Below are 18,150 nucleotides of genomic sequence, written 5' to 3' on the forward strand. Positions count from 1 at the left end.
TCCGCTTGTCGTGAATAGCATGGAGTGAGCGTGATACTTCAGTACACAGCAAACTGATTGTGCTGCTGGTATGAATAGCGTGAAGGTTTTCGCGAAAACAGAAACGCTCCCACTTTAAGTACATTGTACCTACGGAGAAACTAAGGTTTGCTCAGACAAAAAAAAACGAGGCATGTTTAGGTAATTGCCTCACTGCTCCTCATCCATTGCACTAACAGTACACTGGAAAAACTTTATCCGTGGTCAAATGAATCCGATCCGATATGTCACACTTGGGTCGCATACTTCTACTACTAGAACCTATTTGCTGCCATTGCGCTGGAATTGCAGCTTCTTACGTAGCTCTCTCGCGGCGCGCGAGAGCGCAGGCGAGAATCCGGATACGGAGTCGAGGCCTGGCGGAGGCACGTGATACTCGAAAGACTGGGACACAATCAGGAACGCAACCAGCAGCACCAACACCAGGAACGCCATCAAGTAGTAGATGTACTCGAGGTGGCCGTTGTTGAGATCGCTCGTGACCCAGAAGGAGAAGATACTGTTGATAGCACCCGCCACAATGAAGCCCAGAGTGGTGGTGAGCAGGTTGAGAGCCTGACACACGCTTCGCATGGACTCGGGCACCTCCGAGTAGAACAAATCGTACGCCGAAATGCTCGTCAGGATCTCAGCAACACCCACGAGCACGTATTGCGGCGTCTGCCACCACACACTGATCGTAGACATCGGCAGCGATTCGCCTGCCGCGCTGCAATTCGAGGAAATACCATCGATCGTCGGGCTGCTCTTGCGGATCTGCTCAACCCACCCTGCCGCTAGCATGGACAGCAACGCGAATACGAGTCCAGCACCAATCTTCCGCAGTAGCGTCGGGTAGATGCCCATCTTGGTGAGCAGCGGGTATAGCAGGCGGTCAAACACGGGTATGAAGATCAAAATCACGCCCGAATCCACAACATTGAGCATAGCAGACGACAGCAGCACCGGTTTGCCCGAGGCTCCGTCGCTGCCTTGCACGCGCAAGTCCATCTGACAGCCCTGCACGACGAAGTTGGAGTTCATCTGGCCGTACACAGCCCAGAAGATGATGATAATGCCCAGGTAGGGCGCTAGACGCACCACCTGCGCAGCATCCTGCACTTCTTGGAACGAAAAGGACCCGCCGTTTGTGCGCGTCGCCAGCCGCAACCAGTCTGTCGCAGCTCCAGAGAGAATGAGCACGAACGTGCCATATGCCACCGCTCCCGCGCCAACCAGCGCCACTGCCATGTGCGTGAAATCATCCTGAATGAAGTACGATACCGTCGTAAGCACGATGCCTGGAATGAACGCCAACCCTCCACTGAGCACAAGTTTGCCACGACTCGATCGCGAACCGGCCTGAATCAGCACCGAAAAGAACTTGCTGAGAGCGCTTCCCTTCGGTGGCACACGTCGGTATCTGCTCTTGCCAGCGTAAAACACCAGCGCCGCCAGCATGAACGCCGCGGACGGGATGGCGAACGACGCGAAGAAGCCGTAGTCCGCCGAGATGTAGGGTGGGAGTCCGTTCACCGCCAGGTTGGTCAGCACGCCGTAGCTGAACGTCGCCCCCACGTTGATGGCCCAGTAGAACCAGTTGAAGAAGCTGTCCTTCTCTGCGCGTTGGGCGGGGATGTCCATATCGAACTGATCCGCGCCTAGCACAACGACGTTCGGCTTGATGCCTCCAGCTCCGAATCCGACGCCGCCGAAAAGTCCAAGCATAAACAGCGGCAGTGACGACACTGCCGGCAGCGACGCGAACACGCAGAGCGCCAGTCCCGCGATGTACAGCAGGCAAAACAGCACGATGGTGCTGAAGCGGCCGAGGTACCGGTCCGCCACGTATGCGCCGAGCAGCGGCGTGAGGTACGACAGCGACGTGAAGGTCGAGTTGAGCTCCGTGGCCAGCACGGTGCTGAGCCCGAGGTTGCGATGGAAGAAGATGGGCAGCGACCCGGACAGCCCGTAGTAGGCCAGTCGCTCGCAGAACTCGGTCACCAGGATGAAGGAGCAGACGCTCACGATCACGGAGCGGTACTGCGGGCGAGCATTTGGCGCCCGCTCGGACTGCTTGGTGGGCAGCAGGCTCACCTTTTCGCTGGCGTTGGGGCGCTCCTGCAGCGACTCCTTGCCTGAGTGCGGCGCCATTGTCACCGGATCGGCTGGCTCTCGACTTGCGCTCTCCGCCGCAGATTGGCAACTGAGACCATCGCACCAGCGGATTGCCCAATAACTGAGGCAGCCGTTACGAGCGGCTGTAACGGCTGAAAGCATACAAATTCCAAGTGTTTTGAGTCGTGGTAGAGACGTTGCGTCGTGACGCGCTTACCACTGGACCAATCAAAATGCGCACTATTTTTAGAGACAACTTCGACATGATTTGGCTCACTTGACGGTGGGGATCTATTTTTTTTTAACGCTAGGGATTTGAAGATGTGGTTGATATAGTTTCTGAGTAGACCTGTCGTGAGCGTGGGTTTTAGCTATAGTAACCCCCTGTGGGGTTATCAATAATGCATAGCATTCAGTTGTCACAACCGCATGCCGTTGATTCCATTCATGCGGCTTCAGCGATGGCAACGCCAGCTTCAAATTCGGCTCCCTGGTGGCAAACGCCACGATTGTTGGCTCCATCTCAGCAAGTGCTGGATGGTTAAATGGGTCAACAGCACACATCTCGAGCATCAGCTCCCACTCCTCGTCCAACATAGCTCTTGGCTTCGCGAAAAACTCTCCACGCCGAAACCGGTGTCGAATGGCTGTGTCAAAGCTGCCACAATGAACATTCCAAGCGAATATGCATCTGCCTTGAATGATACAGCTCCGTGCAAGACTAACTCCGGTGCGCGCCACCCAATTGGCTAACTTGAGCTCTGTCTCCAGAAACAACGGAGCTCATTCCAAAATCGATGAGCACGTTTCACGATATACGATACCAAACGCTCTCTCTCCCCACGACTTCCAACGGTTAATATCTCGAGGCGCAATGAACCACTCTTCTTCTTCGAGTAGAGCTTCTAGTTGCGTAAAACGCCGCTCATCATTGCCATCACGAGCCAACTCCACGAGTGGTTCAAAGGCTCCGGCGCTGGCGATTTCCGCTCGGTTCGCTTCGTTATGCTTCCCCAATTTCCACAGGGCTCTGGTCGCGTTCAGCCTCGTCATGGGGTTCGTGGTACTAAGCAACTCCACCAATGGTTCAATGCCCCAGCGTCAGCGATTTCTACTCGGTTCTCCGCGTTGGCAGCCAGATAGACCACCGCCGGACGAGTTCTTCTTCTGCCTCGGGGTGCCGTCGTGAACCAACTCCACCAGCGCTGGGATGCCGCCTGCTGCTGCGATCACCGAAACATTCTCGTCGTGGTCCACACCAAGTTCCCACAGCATTCTTGCCGCGTACACTTGCTTCGCATCGTCACCCTCTCGTAGTAAAGTCACCAGTTGCTGCGTTTTTCGTCCGTGACTTGTGAGAGTGCTTTTGTGGATCATGTGGAGAGAGCAAGGTGTGCATGAGCATCGACCAATCATAACGCGAATAAAGCACATCTTCAACTTGATACGGATCTATTTTTTTACGTTAACGCTTACTACAGAAGTAGTTAAAAGTCTAGTTGCCCTTCTGGAGGTAGGAGAAGAGCCCACGCATCATGACCTTGGCCTCGCCCAGCGCCTCACCAGCGATGTCGCGTGCGGTGCTTGTGACCGCCTTGGCGTTGTCCAGCGTGGACATAGCCAGCGTCTGCGCGTGCTGAACCGTGCCCTTGACGCGCTTGAGCTTGGACGACACGCCGAGGAGGCGGCGCACGTTCGCCAGGAACGACACGGACCCGCTCGCGTCTGGTAGCAGCTGCAGCGACAACGTGCCGTCCTCGTGGCCAGAGGCCAGCAGGATCACGGCCTCCTTGGGGCCGAAGCACGTCGCGGAGATCATCGACCCTACTGACGATGGCGACTCGTACTCCTGCACCGTCACGAAGCTGGAAATACAGTATAGACAGACAAGTTAGCCATCTAGTGTACCATTCGACAGATCAAGTAGTGGCAGACAGCACTTACTCTTCGATGCGGCAGATGCGGATGACGCCCGGACAGAGCGTGAGGAAGATGAGGTCGCCTTCGGCCGAGACCTGCACGTCCGAGATCTCCTCGGCCGGGAGGTGATGAGACTGGATCAACACGCCTGACAGATTGAATATCTGGCAGACGCTGGAAATCACCGTTCGTGATTCAGCTTCACCTCCTGCCTCATCAGCGTCAGTCACACTTCGTGCAATGCTCGTGATCGCAATGACGTATCCTTTGACTGATAACCGCACTCGAATGAGATCTCCGCCGTCCTCAGCAGGCTCGAACACAAACGCGACTTGTCCCTCGTCGTACAGGAAGTGCGCCATGCCCACGGAATTCGAGCATGAAGCAACGATGCCCAGATACGTACTTACGCAGCAGTCGACGATAGGAGTCGCGTGACCACGTAAGATCTGGATTGGGCGGGGTGAGACGCGCGGCAACCGGAAGAGCATGTCAGGCTTGAGGCGTGAGAGACGCCAGATCGCGAGTGTACCGTCCTGCGATCCAGATATCAGTAGCTCTTCATCTTCTTGTGACGTCGAAACTACGATTTGGCTGTGACTGTGGTAACTCCAGCGATCAAGACTCAGACATGTCACCGCGGCACTATGTCCAACCACGCTGGCCTTGCCAATCACATGTCCATTATCCAGGTCAAGCAACCGGAAGTGCAACGCGCCATTACGAGCGCCACCTGAAGCAATCACACGTCCATTGCGCGAAATAACCACAGGGAATCCGCGGTGGTGCTTGTGATGATGAACACTTTCCTCGTCATGATGAACGTGGTCGAAGACAGGTATCCGCGGGACGTAGTCGAACGGAGAATCGTCGCGAGCTATTTCCAGTAGCCAAGGGCAATCGTTCACTGTATCAACGCCAGCTTCCTCCTCGCCGTCACCTAACAATGTGTCCACCTCGCTATCCCGTTGCGAGTCTGTAATCGATGAGAAACTACTTCTAGGTTCCAACATTGTTTCACTGAGATCAACAGCAGAGAACGTCTTTATCTGCATTTTCGGCGATGCTGACGCAGAGCCCACGTGCGGCAAAGACGGCAACGGTGGAGCTGGTTTCGGCAGCAGCTTCCAGTAGTAGATCTCAATCACTCCCAGGTCGTTGACACTGACAACACGGTCGGGGAGAATCTTCAGCAACCTGATACCGCTGTGCGCAATCGGCTTCACTGTAGCAACAGGGCTCCAATTACGACGCTTCTCCTGCGCGATAGGCGAAAAGTCTTGAAATGCCAGTGAGAGCGGTCGAGGGATATTGCTGGCCGGTCCGTTAGAGGAGCTCTCTTTTCCCGGAAATCCTGCGTTAAGAGGTGGGCTTGCTCGCCCTGATATAGGCTTGCTGTTAGGCGCTGGAGGGGGAGCTGTTTTCCCGACAGCACTACGAGCAAATGCAGCATGGCGCTTGGGGTGAGGAGTGGCAAAAAGTTGCATGGGGCATTGTCCAAAGTGCGCAATTTGAAGCTCCATGGATTCCCTTAAGAAGGGGTCTTCCACCTTGTCAAGATCCACAACGCCGTAATATGTCAGGTAGTAGAACACGTTGTTCGCCTGTAGTGACGCTCGACCACGTTGCTTGTAACCAAAAATGAGATCGATCCACAAGTGCAAATGGCGAGAAACATGCTCGCTCTCAAGCGCAGCACGATGAATCCGTACAAACTCCTCGGGTGTACTCGCCCACTTTGGCAGCTGCACATCTCCCACAGCTTTCTGGTCGTGGCGTTTGCCTAACGCGTAGCCATTTCTGTTTCGTAGGAACGTTCCATCACTAGTGAAAAACTCCGGGGTTAGCTCTTTAACCTCGGACATCTGCGAATTGCACATTCGCCAAGTCTCCTGAATGGAGAAGAAGAGGCGGTCGGGTAGGTCGAAAGTTCCGCCCTGCATTTTCCGGTGCAAGCTCGCAAAAGGTTCCAGTCGGAACAGGAAGAAGAGCACAACTCCGGCACAAGTTGAGTAGTGTGAGCCGTACAGAAATTTGGGGATCACGGGATCATCGAACGAGTGATAACGTTCCCAATACTCTTCCAGTCTCGCTGCGTTCAGTGCACCAACAGGTTTCGAGAGATCACGAAAGTTGTGAGGATCGCTCAAGTCCAGCGTGGAGTCTTCATAGTTTGAAAGCACCCAAGGAAAAACCGGGTACTGGGTTAAATCATTGAAACTGCGTCCTGCAAATGTGTTCAGCGCCATAAGGTAGTCGAAGTTGCTGATCTGGCGGTTTTGCCACGCCTTTGTCGTTGATGCCAAGTGCGGAATCACGCGTCCAGGCCACTGCTTGGGAGTACTTCGGGGAAGGAAGGAGTATAATACTCTCACGAACTCATTGCGCCGTTGCTTGGTTGTCATCGGGAAATCCAAGAAATGCGTACTACCATTGCGAAGGAAAATTTCGATTGCCGAGTCGCGTAATCGATAGCGGCGGAGATAAACGCCCACGAGATGACTGTATTTCCAGCGCCAGCATCGATGTAGTCCTGGGGCAGCTTCATCCGCAGTTACAGTCGACGGCGCAGGAAGAGTACCATCGTCAAAATCAGTTGTACCCGGTGCGATACCTCCTCCGGGAGTTTGTGCGTTCTGGGGTAGTTCCTGCTGGGGTTCAAAGGCGATGTGTTTGCCGCACAGGGACAAACGGCCAAGCACAACTCCCTCGGGTACGACGCGTCGGCACGTTACGCAAGCATAGACCTGGTCATCCGGTGCTACTGCAATGCCGGCACTAGGATCCAATCCCTTTTCACCCTGACCCAACAGAGCGGGACCCTTTGACGAGGATGCCGTGGACGATGTTTGTTTGCCATCATCCGCCCCCGCGTTGCCTGCTGAGGGATCACTTTTGTACTCATCTAGAGGATCGTCCTCGCCAGTAATACGTGCTTCAGCCTCGTCGCCGCCCTTGTCACCGCTGTCTGTACTTGGTACATACGTATCCGCCAACTCAGACGCTGGGAGCGCATCATCCGACGTAATATCTTTAATTTCACCACCACGCTGCTGCGCTACGACTCGACCAACTCGCTCCAGCAAGTTCTCACCACTAGCCGAACTCGTGTCGCTACCTTCCGCATCACCATCAAAGCTATGTAGCATTTCCAATGGAAGAGTCAACGCCGAGGAATGTCTATGTCGTCTCGACACTGATTCTTTCTTCGTCGCTTGTTCGTCTGCGGAGCCCTCAGCTTCTATTGCCAACAGCTTCTCTGAGCTTAGCTGCAAATCCACATCCACTGTTCGTCGCATCCGAGCTGGAAAAGGTGTCTCGTAAAGCCCAAGTCTCCACATAAGTGTCTTATGCAATGTTGTTAACGTTTCGGGTGCAGTCCGTCGCAGGGAATCATACTGGTTTTGCGAGCGGAATATAAACTCGTGTTTCAACCACAATTTCTGAGTCCACTCTTGCTTCTGCTCGCGCTGGACTGAGAGTTCAGTCATTGCACGTTGCTTCTCACGAGTTGTTACATCCCGCAGCGTCGCCAACATTCGATTCTCTTCCACTTCAAGAGCTGCCCAAAGGACTCGCTCACTGTCGTCAGTATAGTCCACATTGGCGTATTTCTTTTCGGCTGATGAAACCAAGTCGGTGGCTTCCTGAGAAACATCGACAGATCCTTGCTGTGATTTCTGTAGCTCCTTGGCGATTGGAAAATATGGTACCATATCTTCCACTTCCTCTCGCTCGTGCAATTCCGTATCGTTGATTGACAGTGCTAGCGCATCTAAAACTACTTCCACTGCTTGTTGCTCAGTAAGCTCACCAAGTTCATGCACAGATAGGCCTGCGACGCCCAACTCTTCGTTAAATGACCCAGACGTGCATATCCGAAGCGTCAATCCCCGCAACAACACCAGTAGCTCTTCCTTTTTATGCACGACCAACGCACGTCGGAGATCCACGAGCGCTCGGAGAAATACATCACGCGTTGGCACGGATTCGTACACGCGCAGCGCAGACCCAGCATTCAGTTCCTGCTGGAAACTCTGCACTAGCACGTCCACCATACGCTCCATCATGGTTTTACCTGTCACGTATGGCAACGCATACTGCAGTATTTGTAGACCTGGAAAGAGGCCTACTCGATGCATTTTGTGCGTACTCTCGACTAATCGAGCGCAGATATCCAACACTGCATTCAACAGGAAAAGTTGCGTATCAGACCACGAATACTTGTCTGATAAGCCATTTGAAGAAGCTTCCGCATCTTCAGTAGCCGACGACTTTAGCGGCACCGCGAGTAGAGTTTCATGGACCAGAAACAACAGACGCTGCACATTTTCCGCAAGCGTACGAGACAAAATTGTTCGGCTCCTGGCCATTCGCTGCAACACGATGCCCACCACTCGACAAATCCAGTTCAGAGGCTCACGGAATAACTCGGACTGGTTGACGTGCGGAGCCACTTGGGCTAGCGGAGGGAGGGAAGATAATACTGAAGAACTTGTGGCTCCCTCCGTAAGTTCATACTTCACCTGCATTCCCTTTAAGGCCAGCAGCAAGTGCGTAAATGATCGCCACCCATGGGAGTTGCTCATCGCCATACAAAGCAATGACACAATTGTATCCAGAACTAGATCCTCTCCGGTCTTGCTAGCATCGAAGCTATAAGCCCGGACGCAGTTTTCATCACTACCACAGTTGTCACCATCTTCACTCCCAGCAGCCTTAATTACCTCAATGCCGACGGAGCAGGTCAACGATAGTTCCAGGAGTGCATCCGCCCAGCCTTTTTTCATCAAGAGTAACTGCTGCTGGAGATCTTCGTCGGTCTTAAGCTTCACATTGATATCCATGAGAACCTTCTCGCGAAAATGCGGGGTACTCTTTCCTAGTAGAATCGGCAAGAACGGCAAGATGCCTTTGAGAGGCAAACTCAATATTCCACTGACACCTTCATCGAACATATCCGCAACAAACGCCGAGTTGTCACTGGCACCGTTTCTAACTTCTGTACCAACGTTAGACAAGCTTCGCAAGGCTGTCAGCCTGATCACGGCAGCGCGCTTTTCCCACGTCAACTGCAGACGCTTCCCCACGAATTGGTTGGCCATCTTAATCCACTCAATCAAACCTCCGATGCCTGTGCTGATTTCTCCTGGAGTAGCGAGAGACGATGAAGCGACAGCGATACCATCCTCGAGACCATTATCATGTGCTGCCGTCGATCTGTTCGTTGTTGCCGGCGCAATCGGGAACAGCAGCGAGTCCTTCTTGGAAGGATCATTCATGATGATGCTGTGCTGGACACCCAATAGCCACGCTGGATCGAAGTAGAACTCCATCATAAGCTCAAGGAATCCAACCGAAAAACTGCCTTGTCCGTTTAGCACTAATCGCAAGTGTTCCTCAAGACCACACCAGACAGTCCGCCCTTCAATAGACTCAAGCCAATCCAGCAGATAAATGAATAATGGAACACACGCCATACGGACGTGAATAGAGACGTGTGAGTCTTCTCCGTCGTCTTTGCTAGAATTTGCACCGTCGATCTCAACGTCACTGCGTCGATCATGCATTAGATACAGCAGGCAATCCATGATGCTGGAACTGACGAGGGCAAAGCGCATGTCCAAGAATGATACCGCGAGCCGTCGTAGAAGGAGCAGGATGGAAGTGCATACAGCTGGATCTTTACAAGTCATCAAGAAGCGAATAACGGCGCGAATATCGCGGACGAGTGAGAACCGGACCTGGACAGATTGCAGCACACTCTTCTTGGGGTTGGCACCCTTTTCATCAGCGACGTTAGCGTCGGTGTTTCCAGAAGAAGTTGTGCCAGATGCCTGGTCACTCCAGACAATACTCTCCAGATTGATACTAAACACACCTCCTTTGCGCCCAGGCACCACCATCGAAGGCGAGGTCGAAGACGATGACGGGGTAGCAGGAGATGACGATGGTCCCGATCCACTAGTGTTGGAGCCTCCGCCCGTCCCTGCAGGATTGCTCGATCTAGCAAATGTTGTTTCCATTACCTCCTGCTCCAGCACTTCATGTACCTGTGTACTCTGGTTAGTCAGACAGACTTCGATTACTTCAACCAGGCTCTGGATACTTTGCTGCTTCCAGTGGTGGTCTTTGTCATCGGGCTCCGTTAAGTACTGAGAATTTTGACTGGACTCACTCTCACTAGCAGTTGGTGAAGGACGTGAAACCGAGTAAAAATTACCGAGAATCTCCAGCACCTTCGGGACTGCTTGCATATTGTTGAAAGCACGTGGGTATTCGCAGGCGAGACCGTACATTTGATGATTGTATATGGACTGCGTTTTGAAATCCGCTTGTGTCCATAACCGATAATCCATGAGAATAGCCCTTACGCCGGAGGCAAATAGTGGGTTCGTTGCCCAGATAGAGACATGGAAAGGATGATTGCCGCCAAACTCAAGGCTTTTCTTCGGTGGTGGCATCATCCCAAACAAACTCTTCACCATTTCAACGCAAACGACAAGACTCCCAGGTGTCCATATCACGGAAAGACAATCTTTATGCTGCACCATGACGTGCGACAGCATGTGAAACACATAGTTCTGGAGCACTTCCTGCTGGTTGGCCACGTTACTCTGCAGCATACCCTTTAGAATCCACAAGAGATCGACCACTACGCTTTCCATGATAGCTGAAAGTGGGCGTTCCCCTTCCTGTGCTTGGTCCTTTCTTTCAGTCGAAGTGTCAGCTTTTGCCTCATTTTGCTTCTTCAATATTCTTTCGTAGGCAGTCAAAATGTAGTCCAGCAGCACCGGCAACGATGAAACACCCACTGACCGAAACCATGCCGCGTGATAGTCCGGAAAGATCATTTTCTGTGTGCTTTTGCCAAGTCTAGCGTTGCGCTGCTGGATCTCAGCAGATGCACCCACCGTATTCTCTAAAATCAACCACTTTCCGTTGGTGGTGGGCGTCGTGCCTTCGCATAGCCATTCTACCCCGAGATCAGCATAGTCTTCGTTGACAGTGTTCTGCGCATTAAAAGCGAACACGACCTGTAACTTGCAAAAAGCCGCGAAGGAGTCATTCTCTGGGATAGCCAGAGGGGATGGCCCCAGAGCACGCTCGTGGGTACCAGCAACGAGTCGGCTTGACTGAGCTGGTAGCGCCGCACACCACCGATTAAAAGAAGAAACCATCGGCCCCAGCGCGTACATTAAGTCTATCGTGCCTCGTGGAAGCTCTTCCTGGTACATCGCCACGCTGGCAATCTTGGCCTTCGCGTTGCGACCTCCTCCAACCGTGCACTTGGAGGCTGTAACTAGTCCAGAGGGATACACAAGCTCTTCCTTAAACTGAAGCTTGTCGTCAACGTGACACGTCACTTTGCTCTTCTTCACATAGTGCAGCGAGTGCGATACCACGAGCAAATGCCACTGACCTGGCACCAGGTCAATTTCCTGTTGAATCCTCCGCCACTCTGGCGAATTCGACGAAGACGCCGCAATGGACGCCGACTTCTTGGCGTCCGTAGTCGACCCCGGCGCACAACAACTCACATTAAGCAGCACCCCGTGCCCTCCTCCACTGGAAGCCTGTGTGTACTCCAGCGACGCCTCCACGCCGAGCGTATTGGAGCCGTTTGTGAACCTGAACAAATTGAATTTGGCGTACAGGTCCTCGTGCGCCACGCCTGCCACCGCCGCGCTCTCTTTCTTCGCCTGCGCCAGGCAAAAGTCCACACTGATCCACATGGCCACCGAGTAGCCTCGGAAGGCGCTCCAGTCTACAATGGGCAAGTGCATTCTCCCGTTATCTCGGAAGGAGAAGTAGGCCGAGGGGGGCACCACCCGCCCCCGTGGTAGAACGTACTGCGACTGAGAGTCATCCTCTCTCTCTTTGTCTGCAGCATTTTCCTCTGGAGGGAGCAGCAGCCGCTTGGCGAACGTCCGGGAGAGCGTCTGCACGTCCCGAATTAATTGCTCCCTTGCAGCTGCGGGGCAGTCCCTGTCCGCCACGAAGCAGGCCAGCATGGCCTTGCGCACCAGCTCGTGGGCAGCTTTGGACGGCGACAACTCGCTCAATTCCTGCGACTCGGAGCTGCTGCCTGGTTGGTTGTCAAGCGTATGCTTTGCTTCATCACTGGCGTCGTCGGAGTCGCTCCTGTCGGCCTGCAGGTCGCGTTTTTGCTGCTGTTCCTGCTCCATAGTGTGTTGGGGACCAGTGTTGTGCCCTTTTCTCGGCGACTACGGACGCTGCGGAGCTCGCGCTTGCGGGGACGGAGAGGACAGGGGGTGGCCGATCAGGGGAGCGTATGTATGCGCCTGTCGTGCGAGAAGGAGCGGCGGTAGACGGCGGTCGACGGGTACGCGAGCCGAAGGTCGCTGTCGTGGCGCGACCTGAGCACGATATTTAGTGTAGACGCAGGTAAAGTGGCGCGATCTTTTCGCGCCGCTTAGCTTGAAGTGGATATGGTGCAGAATAGGTTCTGAGTCTGATTCTGGTATATGTACCAAACGGTGAACTTCTACTGTATTACCTTTCCAGCTGGAATTACAGGGTGGCATGGTCGAGGTGTGTTACTATTGCTTGGGGTCGTGACAAATGAATCGAGGAACCCGGACGTGGAGACTGGGTCGACAACCGTTCGCGCCGCCAACATCGACTACTATCCGACCGACTACTATCCGATATGGCCTGGAATCAGACTCATGGGGAATCTGGGGCGTGTTCTGTTCGCGTTCACGAGCAGTACCAAGACACATCCAGCAGCTCAAACATGGCTGTAGGCTGTGACCCTACTTCCCACCTGACCAGGCAGTGGGTCGACCAGGACATTGCTGTCTCGGGCATTGCGTTCTGCAAGTCTAACAACGACTGCACTATCAATTCCGGAGTCGTGTGCAGCTCCAACGGTCGGTGCAAATGCTCCTCCAAGTCCTGAATGGAAGTTGCCAACTCCACCCCCAGCAAGTGCAGCAAGCTGTTCGGGCCCCCCATTCTGGCGTCAGGTTTTGTCTCCATGGCCATGATCTTCCTCACTTGCCTCTGTCTTCACCTGCAAGTGGCGCAGCGAGAAGCGCCTGCAAGCGAAATTCAGCTGGCAGATTCGACACAGCTGAACAAATCCACTTCGGTTAACAATGTCACCAGCTCAACCCGCGGCGAAGACGGTAACTTCAGGCCAGCGCAGCGATTGCATGAGCTTCTCACAACCCTTTCACCGTTGCCGGAAGAGAGCGAGAGAGAGCGAGTCGGTGGAAGTAAATAACGGCCATGGAATAGTATTCTTATAGTTTACACGCAGCAGCCAGATATTAGGAGAACGGCAGGGAGGCAAGAGAGGGCGACGACTGCCTCTCTACCACGCGACTCGCTCGTCGATGCGGCCGGGCACTCGCCGCATCATGCGCGCGCGGCGGCGCATCCACATGGCCTTGGTCATGGGGATCTTGCTGCCGGCCACGATGTTGCTGATGGCGTTGGGCGTGTTGAGCTCGGGCGGGATCTGCACGGGCGGCACCACCACGCGCTTGAGCTTGAGGAAGCTGAAGCGCGAGCGCTGCTGGTGCGACGGCGTGGACAGCAGCAGGTCCTTGAGCCCCTGCGCCTCGTCGGGCAGCAGCTCGTGGCTGTTGTTGTTGTTGTTGTTGTTGTTGCTGCCTGCGTGCGGCTTGCTCGGCGCGCGGCTCTGCAGGATCTTGCGCGCCGTGGCGCCTGGCGAGCCCACGGGCGTGGGCTGGATGCCTCGGAAGGACTTGGTGGCGACCTGCGCAGTTCCGGTCATCTCGGAGAATGAAGAGAGCGCGGCACTTCTACGCTGCGGCCCTTCCCGGCATATGGCGTTCAGTATGGAAGATTGCCACGCGCCAACTTCAAGTTGAGCCGGCGTACTAACTTGCAACTTGCAACATCCGAGAGAATTTATACGTGAACCCACGCTGGCAAGGCAAGAAAGTGAGAATACGCCCGGTGAAGCCTCTGGAACCGGGTCGTCCGTTGATGTCGCAGTTTGAAAGCGGAAGATTAATGCGAAGAATGATACTGTGTGCGCCACACCGATTACAACTTCAACGAAATCATGAAGCGTCGTCGTCCGCTTGTAGCAACGGCTTTGGTGCTTCGACCTGACCTGATGCAAGGGCTCCCGGGCGGTGCTGCTGCTCATGGTCCATGACTCATGGGAACAGCATTGCCAGTGAAGCCGCGTGGCCTCCACGGTCGAGTCCACGCACGGCCATGAGGGGCGGGCGCCGATCTGGTCGGGGTGCGTTTGCACAGCGTCGAGCGCGATCATGCCATCTGGCACGACAGCAGACACTGCGATGGGCTCAGGCTGAGCCTCAGCTGCGGGAGACACTTGCGAAAATGGTAGGCAGGCGCGAGGACACTTCATGACGAAGGGCTCTTCATTGTCTGAACAGTCAGGGCTGACGGGCTACAGCCGCTACGGTCAAACACGGCGATTAAACTGCTAGCTCCAGTCAAACACGGTGGTTGATGCTGCCCCCTCCGATCTTATCGTGAACATCTGTGAAGCCAATCCACACAACCCACAAAATCAACATGTATTGTTGTCGCCGGCTTCAGCCCGCTGCGTCTGTGTGTGCCGGGAGGTTGGGCATGCTGCTGCTGAGCCCTGACGTTGGCAGCAGCCGCCTGTAGCTCCCCATGCCCGACTGCTCCAGCAGCTTCGCGCTGGCACGCCGGGCGTCCAGATACTCCAACCTGGGGCTCGCGACAATGGAGGAGCGCTTCGGCGTTGCAGGCGGTCTCTCCACCGCTGGCAACGGCGTCAGGAAGTCTAGTCGCCGCTGTGACCGCCTGCTCGCACCTGGAGTCCCGAGCATTGACGTCGGCATCGCCTGGAAGCGCTGCCCAAATAAACTGACAACGATGAGATACGTGTTTCAACCCAGTCGGCTTCATCCACAACAGACACAAACCTTGCTGGCGCTATTACGAATAAAGACCTGTTCAAGCGCCTGGAAGCGCAACTCTTCCTGGTGTCGAGCAGCCAGCGCTGCAAGCTTGGCCTTCTTTGTCATCGCCCGTCGATGCCGCGACCGTCCCGGTGAGGTCGAGTCGCCAACAGGACTCCTCTCTTCCTTGAAATGCTTGAGCTCCGCGAGGTCTTCTTGGATAGACTGCGACGTAAAGCTGGTGATGGAGTCGAGGATGAACCGCCTCCGCTCCATAGACAGCTGCGTGTTAACCTCCAAGAACCCAGAGCTCTGGTGCTGCAACAAAGTACACACTCAAAAAAATGTTATCAATCTACTCCATATAACTTACTGAAAAGGTCTCTCCGCTACCATACGTTACCTCCATTTTCTTGGTAAGCTGGTGGAACATCACCTCGTGTTTCTGCGGACTCGCGCCCTTGTTGTGCCTGGCGTGCGGCGTAAGGAAGTCGACGAACTCCTGAAAGTCGATCTGCCCGTTGGCGTCCTTGTCCAGTTTGCTAACGATTTGCTCGATCTCTCTCGTGTCGGTCACGATGCCAATTGAAAGCATCGGGTCCTCCAACTCCTCGACAGAGATCTTGCCCGAGCCATCGGAATCTAGCGCGTCAAACCACTGCCGCAGCATGCGCTTCTGCTCACCCGAGAACCGGAAGCGCGGCTGCTTGGCGTGCTTGGCCAGCCACGCGTTCTGGTCGAAGTGCAGCAGCTGCTCCTGCAGCGCGCGGTGCCTCGCGATGGCCACGGCCGACGGAGCGGCCGCCGGATCGGGCGCCGCCTGCCACCACCAGCCCTCGAGCTTCACGGGCTTGCTCCTATTGCGCTGCGCCTTCGCCATCGTCCTCTCACAGCATCAGTCCACCTTGTACTAGCTCACTTCAACTACAAATAGGCTGTGTAGCCATGTATGTGACCAAACTTCATTTTGTGTATCGCACACCAACACGTGTCCGTACACAAAAAACTCGATAATCACTCATCTAGGAAAAACGTAGGAATTCTCGCGGGCAACAAAGTCTCTCTTATTATTGGTGGAAATACACTGAATTTTGTCCAATTATGGCAAGATCCGCGAGCACATAGAAGGCGGAGCGTAGTTCCGAGGGATAGCCCGGATATTCTGCGCTTGCGAGTCGAAACTAGGAGAGGCAAGTTCTCCATTCCTACCCTAAATATTTTTTGTGCCTGCTTTTGAGTAATGTCTAATCGAGATTCGTAGCCGAAGAAAACAATGTAGCCACTCCCTTCTCGTAACCTGCAGGAAGAGGTATTTCTCGGCGTCGATAGAGATCCTTTATTGCGCTGCGATCCCCACTTAACGTCCCCACACTGACATTTTTGCGCTTCTCCTACAGGAACGCCTCAAAACCACTCGGCGTAAAGTATGTGGGGTCGAGCTGACTAGGGCTTGTAAAATACATCGGTGCCTCGTCACCTTTAGTTGATCGAATCCGTCGAGATGTAACCGCCAAGCTGCCTCGATATGCGCGCTGTGTTTGAAAGACACGTATGCATCCCTTACATCTTGCACAGTGACTTCTCTTGTTTCACTCCCATTTTGCGCAGCAGCCCAAGGCGACGGTGAGCTGGCCGATTTGGGGGAGGGGAACGCCACCAAGCTACTGGCTGAAGGGAACACGACACAAACACCCCAATGCGCAGTGAATATAAATACCCGCACCGCCGCCACACCGGAGAGACATCGGTAGTGTTGGTATGTGGAGCTGAAATTGGTCGGATGATCACCTTGGACCCTGCGGAAGCACCACTTGCATCTTTGGTGCAAATCGAACTCTGATTGAATTTAACACGGGCACAAACTAAGACTCACCACGTGAGGGCGCAATTTACCTCTGGGTACACCTTGAACAAGGGTGAGATTTAATCCGTCGAATGCTGACCAGGGCATACGCTTGGCCACTTGTTGATTTGAACAGCGCGCACGCATACCACAGTCAGATCTGACTTTTGTGACTCTCCACGCCGGGGGCGCCGTAGCCGTCGCGATCGACAGGCCAGCCACGTAGGCGCCAACGAAACTGTCGATTGGTCGGTGCGAATGAGGCACTAATACCCACAAAGGGGGTGGCTAAGTGTAATACAGCTGATACAAAGCAACTGGCTTAAACCATCAAACCGACTTCTCCCTTTGTAACGGGGTTACACGTACAAGTGGCTACAAGCCACTTGTGAATTTAACAGATAGGATATCTGTTAAAGTTTTAGATACTTCCTCACCTTGGTGTATGCCACACCAATGGATACATTGAAGTGGGCCACCACAATGAGTGGTCCACACCTACCCAAAGATCCTATTGGTAGAAAGAAGCATCTTTCTACCAATCAGAGACATGCATATTAGCGGGGCTCTGACAGCCAGCCGCTGCCAACCCCTTTCATAGATGATAAAGTTTTAGAAGGAAGATCAATTTACAAACAATACAGTTCTCATTTTACCTTAAACTACCTACTTGGAGTCTTATCTGATTTAAATTATATTTGTGTATTCAAATATAATTAACCTAAGTAATTACTTAGTACTTACGCTTCCTCATACACGTAGCGCAACGTGTAAGCTAAAGTAGTGAGTCAAGTTAGACCCACTACACCTGGTAGCACTTTGTAGTCCGTCCAACGACCGACTGCTTGACGTTCGTACGAGGTGTACGAACGCGGAGCCGAGAACCCCATGAGCACGGAGGTGCCCATGGAGGGCTCCAACACGCCTGCAACGCATGTTGCACGCGCTGACTGCCCCCACCTGTCTGACCCAGAGTGGGAAGCCCTCCAACGACTGTCAACAGTCATTGGAGAAGCGGCGATAGCTACGATGCTGCGTACGCTATCGCCGACGGAGCAACATGGTGTTGCTCTGGGATTCATCATGAAGGAGCAGCGTGATGCTGCTTCCTCAGTGACGGCGCGACATCTCGTGTTCAACCATTAAAGTTGAGCGTAAGCAATTACGTGGGAAGAGAGGGCGAGCCTCTCCTCCGATGGCTTGTCGAGCTCGACACAGCCATAGCGGCTCGACGCATCGTCGACCCGCTGTCGAAGGTCGCGTTCGCCATGTCCTGCCTTGGCGGACGCGCAAGGTGTTGGGCGTATGGACGCCGACTCTCCGATCCTACGTGCTTCAGCACGTACG

At 54.1% G+C, this 18,150-nt stretch overlaps 5 protein-coding genes across 5 annotated transcripts; 1 reads left to right on the plus strand and 4 right to left on the minus strand.

Moving 5' to 3' along the window:
• Positions 1–300: 300 nt before the first annotated feature.
• On the minus strand, positions 301–2,172 carry IUM83_12520 (Proton-dependent Oligopeptide Transporter (POT) Family; the record flags this gene model as incomplete). Its single annotated transcript, XM_067937149.1, has 1 exon — positions 301–2,172. One exon carries the CDS (start codon positions 2,170–2,172, stop codon positions 301–303), a length of 1,872 nt encoding a protein of 623 aa, XP_067785281.1.
• A 1,459-nt stretch (positions 2,173–3,631) lies between these two features.
• On the minus strand, positions 3,632–12,245 carry IUM83_12521 (Kinase A-anchor protein; the record flags this gene model as incomplete). The annotated part of the gene is made up of 3 exons (XM_067937150.1): positions 3,632–4,001; positions 4,081–6,399; positions 11,254–12,245. 3 exons carry the CDS (start codon positions 12,243–12,245, stop codon positions 3,632–3,634), a joined length of 3,681 nt encoding a protein of 1,226 aa, XP_067785282.1.
• Positions 12,246–12,422: 177 nt separating this feature from the next.
• Positions 12,423–12,827, plus strand: IUM83_12522 (Beta-glucan synthesis-associated protein SKN1; the record flags this gene model as incomplete). Its single annotated transcript, XM_067937151.1, has 2 exons — positions 12,423–12,465; positions 12,586–12,827. The coding sequence occupies 2 exons, from the start codon at positions 12,423–12,425 to the stop codon at positions 12,825–12,827; spliced, it is 285 nt and encodes a 94-aa protein (XP_067785280.1).
• Positions 12,828–13,399: 572 nt separating this feature from the next.
• IUM83_12523 (Molybdopterin synthase catalytic subunit) lies at positions 13,400–13,825 on the minus strand (the record flags this gene model as incomplete). The annotated part of the gene is made up of 1 exon (XM_067937152.1): positions 13,400–13,825. The coding sequence occupies one exon, from the start codon at positions 13,823–13,825 to the stop codon at positions 13,400–13,402; it is 426 nt and encodes a 141-aa protein (XP_067785217.1).
• Positions 13,826–14,624: 799 nt separating this feature from the next.
• Positions 14,625–15,840, minus strand: IUM83_12524 (Ca2+-binding protein/EF-hand superfamily protein; the record flags this gene model as incomplete). The annotated part of the gene is made up of 3 exons (XM_067937153.1): positions 14,625–14,912; positions 14,985–15,278; positions 15,364–15,840. The coding sequence occupies 3 exons, from the start codon at positions 15,838–15,840 to the stop codon at positions 14,625–14,627; spliced, it is 1,059 nt and encodes a 352-aa protein (XP_067785283.1).
• Between the last annotated feature and the right edge of the window lie 2,310 nt (positions 15,841–18,150).

The sequence above is a fragment of the Phytophthora cinnamomi genome (assembly GCF_018691715.1).
Source record: "Phytophthora cinnamomi strain GKB4 chromosome Unknown Contig81, whole genome shotgun sequence".
Taxonomy (NCBI): domain Eukaryota; phylum Oomycota; class Peronosporomycetes; order Peronosporales; family Peronosporaceae; genus Phytophthora; species Phytophthora cinnamomi.